Source organism: Sprattus sprattus (assembly GCF_963457725.1).
Source record: "Sprattus sprattus genome assembly, chromosome: 20".
Classification (NCBI taxonomy): domain Eukaryota; kingdom Metazoa; phylum Chordata; class Actinopteri; order Clupeiformes; family Clupeidae; genus Sprattus; species Sprattus sprattus.
The window spans coordinates 13651084-13656083 of record NC_137918.1 but is presented as its reverse complement, the minus strand read 5'-3'; the positions used below and the strand labels follow the sequence as shown (position 1 = coordinate 13656083).

Here is a 5000-nt window from a genome sequence, read left to right as displayed (position 1 = left end):
TTGGCCTTGGCTGTTCAGTACAGGATGAATCTATGAACGTTAAAAAGTCCGCCCATAGTAAGTAAGTCTGAGGTAATGAGTTATGACAGATGTTCTTCACCATAATGTAGCCTACCTACTTTTTTGTCCCGGTGTAGTTAATATGCACCCTTTAAATGTGGATCGTCTGTAGCTTTGTTGATATAAATAAGGGCCTGTTTTTGTTTATCTTTCTCAGTGTCCTCATTTCTGGCTTAATGGTTTCCATGTGCGTGTGCTCTCTCTCTCTCTCTCTCTCTCTCTCTCTCTCTCTCTCTCTCACTCTCTCTATTTCTCTCTCCCTCTCTCTATTTCTCTCTTTAGGGTGAATTAGAAAAACTGAACCAGTCCACAGACAACATCAACAAATGGGAGACAGAGTTGGAGGTAGGTCCTTGCTGTGTTGGTACCCCACATACCTTGTGTGCAATGTCATTGTTTTTCCTAAAGTGGTGTCAGGAGGAATACCATCACCCTCCCCCCTCATCGGAACGTTTTTCAGGCATAACCACCACAGTGTTTTGCCTCTACAAGAGTACAATTCAAAGCTTTCAGAATTGTATTTATATATTTCACATCTATCTACACTTCCTACCTCAATTGCTGCTAGTCCCAATTCTGTTCATTTCATACCTAACTCTTACTGTATATATCTTATTTATTCAATTATTCCACTTTACATATGCACATACTCTGCACTTTTATTGCTATTTTGCACTTCTGGTTAGATACTAAACTGCATTTCGTTGTGTCAGTACTTGTACTCTGTGCAATGACAATAAAGTTGAATCTAATCTAATCTAATCTAATTTATATCATCTACATTACAAAACCTATGGAATTCACAGCTCATTTATCTGGCTCACTAAAAGTCACTTTTAAAAGGGATTCCTGGTGGCGATATGTCAAAAAGCATAATTTGATTGAATAACTCTTCAGTTATCTCTTTCAAATAGATCAGATGACCACAGCAGTGTTGTGGTTTTCCGTGTTAGCTCATGATGTTATCAGAAGCTAAAGATGCTCAGGGCCCAGTTTCCCGAACGCTAAAAAGGACTTGAAATCGGTCGTAAGAGGGATATTGCAGAGCGGTTTCCCGACGCCACACTTACGGCAATGATGAGTCTATGATGTCGCCAAAATCCATGTAGGCCGTTAAGATACGTCGTTATCGGGAAACTAGGCCCAGATATGGAAGGCCTATTTACAATAGAATAATGTAGTCGTCCTTATTCAGCTGTCATACACCCTGTTCTTGTCACTGTAACACAGGACGTGAAATGTCACAGGAAGCTTGAATACATCCTGGACAATGTTCTCCATCCTTTTCCTCCTCCTGAGGGAAAATAGGACCGGACGTACCCCACTCCACCCAAAGTCACAGTGGCACATAATTTGTGTCATTACTAGACACCAGTGCAGGCCCACCAGAACTGCTGAGTTTCAATTCACCCATTCACGCACCCTCAGAAGGGTCGATCAGTTTGCCGTGTACTAGTTTGACCTGGCTGATATAGTGGTTCCATTCTCTCTCTCTCGCAAGGTTAATTTCTCTGTCCCTGTGGAATCCTGTGTGTAGTAGATTCCTTATTACCCAAATCACTGTTGAATTGAATTAGCTGACACAGCTTTTTTTTCTTAGCTTTGCACAGAACCAAGACCTTATGTGAAAGTGCCTTATGTCTTTTTTAGAGGCATACGCTCAGAATCAGGCGAACAGATTGGGGGGAAGGTGGATAGAATGGGAGAACAGGAATGCAGAGTGTCATAGAAAAGGAAAGCATATTGTACGCAATCTGGTTTTCATTACCGGTTCTGTAGATTCCCTGCAGAATGGAAGGAGAGAGTACGCCTTGGCACTCTCAAGAAGTTATATAACAGAAGGAGGAGACTTCCTAGACAGTCTTTGGTTCAGGAATAGTTTGTTACACGCATGTTTATAACACCTTGTACTTCTGCTGTGAGATCTTTAGAAAATAGAATAAAAAATTGAAAATAGAAAAGCCTTTATTGTCGTTGTATGCAAATACAATGACAATAAAGGCTTTTCTATTTTCTATTCTATTTTCTATTTATTACCTCCGCCAAGGAGGTTATGTTTTCGCCCCTGTGTGTTTGTTTGTCTGTCTGTCTGTTTGTCAGCAGGATTACGCAGAAACGCATGGACCGATTTCCATCAAACTTTGTGGGGAGATTGGTCAATATAATGGCAATTATTGATTAGATTTTCAGATGTCAAGGTCAAAGGTCAAAGGTCACAAGGCGGAGGTTTGCATTCTCTGAATGCTCCCATTCTTGTTCACCATGTGTTTCCTAGAAATGTAGCAAGGAACAGAAACTTAAACTAACAACGTTGCAGCATAGTTTGACCCGTTTCTTCTCCTTACTTCTCCGTAGGACTCGAGGCAGAGGTTTCGTGCCGTCTTGGTTGAGGCCACCATGAAACTGGATGAGCAGGTGAAGAAGATTGGCAAAGCCGTGGAAGAGTCCAAGCCATACTGGGAGGCCAGACGCATGGCCAGACAGGTAGCGGTTTGCTCCTTGAATCGTCATATCCAGTTCCTGCAGGTCCCCATCAGCTTTCCCATGTGGTGTCCTTCCCCTAAAGAAACATTAACCTCTGCAGGCAGGCACACCATGTTTCTGTAGTCTAAAGCAACTCGTGGAAGTGTTAATTCAACCCAAGGTGCATTGTTTTGTGTCACTTTCAACCAGTTGAGTCATAGATATACATACGGATGGTAAGCTAGGCTGAATTTGATGGGTGTTCAGCTGTGCTCTTCGATATTCGATGTTGCCAAAAAGTCACTTTTCAATAATATACATGAACATTGCATACTTGTTCGTCTCAACAGAACAACAGCTCTCAATATTGCACATCACAAAGGCTTCTAGTAGGAGGCATAGTAGGGGATGTTAATGTTGCATAATTGGAGGCTCTTCCTATGACCTCAGTGAATGTGGAATCCCAGAATGTATTGCTCAGGAAGGAACAGCACTGAACATTCGAGTGTTCCAGATCTTATCAATGTGGGAGAGCCCATTGAGTGACCTCTTAGCCTGGTCGGAGAGGATGCAGGGACGACTTCTCAGGTTGGATCGTCTCCAGGGCCTTGATTTAGCCTCTTTATCATCACGGCAAAAATGTGCCTTCATATTATAAGTCCGAGGAGCAACACTACACTGCTCGGAATGGGGATGCACTGTGTAGAAATAGTTTCTTTACAGTTATTGAGGTAAACCGACAAAAGCTCTCTCTAGGGATCCTTTCCATGTTGTCAGATCCTTATAATAACATTGAAGGACCTGTCAGTGGTGAAAAGAAGCGGTTTACTTTGACACAGACGCTTGCCTCGTAGGATTCCATTCTATAGCTGTCTTGTGGTTGTTGGTTTTAGTGTTCTAACTCAATACTGGGCCTACCCTAAGATATATTTTGACCCAAAAAGATCTACCAATAGATAGAATATACCAAAAATCCTAAAGTTTTCCTTTAAAATGAGTCTTCTAAGATAAAGATCTCTGCAGCATGGAAGGATGGAAGCAGAATGCAGCCTGAAAGAAAAAACCTTGTCTGTGGCATTTCTTGGCCTACATTTGAACTGGTCTCCCCCAGAAGCAGTGAGGCTGACTCTTTAAGACAGAGTGTTTTCCCTGAAAGCTCTCAAAACTCCACTCCGGCTCACATACTCACTTCAACCCCAAACAGCCCCACCCAAGCCACAGCAGAGGCTGAGCGAGCCATTTAAAATCATGGATGACTCCAAGAGCCTCGATGCTCTGCTAATTTGTTTTGAAAACAACGCTGACAGCTCCCATAGATAGCGACTCCATCGGGAGCATGACTTCTCCCTGAAGGGTGTTTACCATTAAAACGATTCTCCGCAGTTCCGACGACAGCATTGCTGGCTTCAGCAGGGGAAAGTTATTTTCTAACAAGAGTTTCTCTCTTCCCCTCTCCTATCTGCTTGTGTGCATAGGGTGTGTATTCCTGTGTGCTTGTGTGTAGTGTGTGTATTTCTGTGTGTCCATAGTGTGTGTATTCCTGTGTGCATGTGTGTGTGTGTGTGTGTGTGTGTGTATAGTGTCTGTCTGAGGTCTGTGTGTGTGTTTCTGTGTGTCCATAGTGTGTGTATTCCCGTGTGCATGTGTGTGTGTGTCTGTGTGTGTGTAGTGTCTGTCAGTGGTCTGTCTGTGTGTGTGTTTCTGTGCAAACTAAGCAGAAGGGTTGTCACTAATTAAACTGTTCTGGGTTTAGACTAAAGGACTTCATGCACTGAATGGTCATCACAGTCACCTTGTGCACATGATTAGTGTTCCCCTCCCCCGCCGCGCTCTGCCAGTTCATAGAGGTCATATCCTTGATCCCTTATGGCTCATCTGGTACCAGTCACTATGCATTCATTACTTAACATGTTAGCTCACCCTGAAATCACATTTTAATCTTTTAGCATCATGCTAATAATAATAATAATAATAATAATAATAATAATAATAATAATAATAATAATAAAGCTTTATTTGTATAGCACCTTTCATACAAAAAAATGCAGCTTAAAATGCTTTACATAGAGACACAATCAGGAGCATTCACAAAATAAAAGAATCCAACACAAGCAGTAACATTTCACACATTTCAAATGGAACACGTTATTATATTGTATGTTTTAAGTTTCTTTCTCCCCCCCCCCCCTTTGGAACTGGAATGTTGGGCAAGACAGCATAGTATCTTGTTTTCTAGATAGTTCTTTTTCTGCTGTTCTATTGAGCTGAACGGACTTTCTGGACGGTGGCATTCTATTGGATAACTTGTTTTGAACTGATAAGAGCGAGGTGGTGATGAGTGACTACAGACAGGTTTAAGAGATACTGGGTGGACCGTCCCTATCCCTCCCCACAAATTCTATACTCAGGGTGGGCAAAAGTAGACATAACTCACAATGTTATGTTATCTAAAGCCCTTCGTTTGGCCTGGCTTTTAG

General features: G+C 42.1%; 1 protein-coding gene across 1 annotated transcript in view; it reads left to right on the top strand.

Moving 5' to 3' along the window:
• The window catches only part of sh3bp5a (SH3-domain binding protein 5a (BTK-associated)), a 23846-nt gene that overhangs the window by 836 nt on the left and 18010 nt on the right, over window positions 1-5000 (top strand). Inside the window, exons 2-3 of the mRNA XM_080859543.1 lie at window positions 343-405; window positions 2416-2544. Coding sequence (XP_080715669.1) covers window positions 343-405; window positions 2416-2544 — 192 coding nt within the window. The remainder of the gene's footprint in view (window positions 1-342; window positions 406-2415; window positions 2545-5000) is intronic.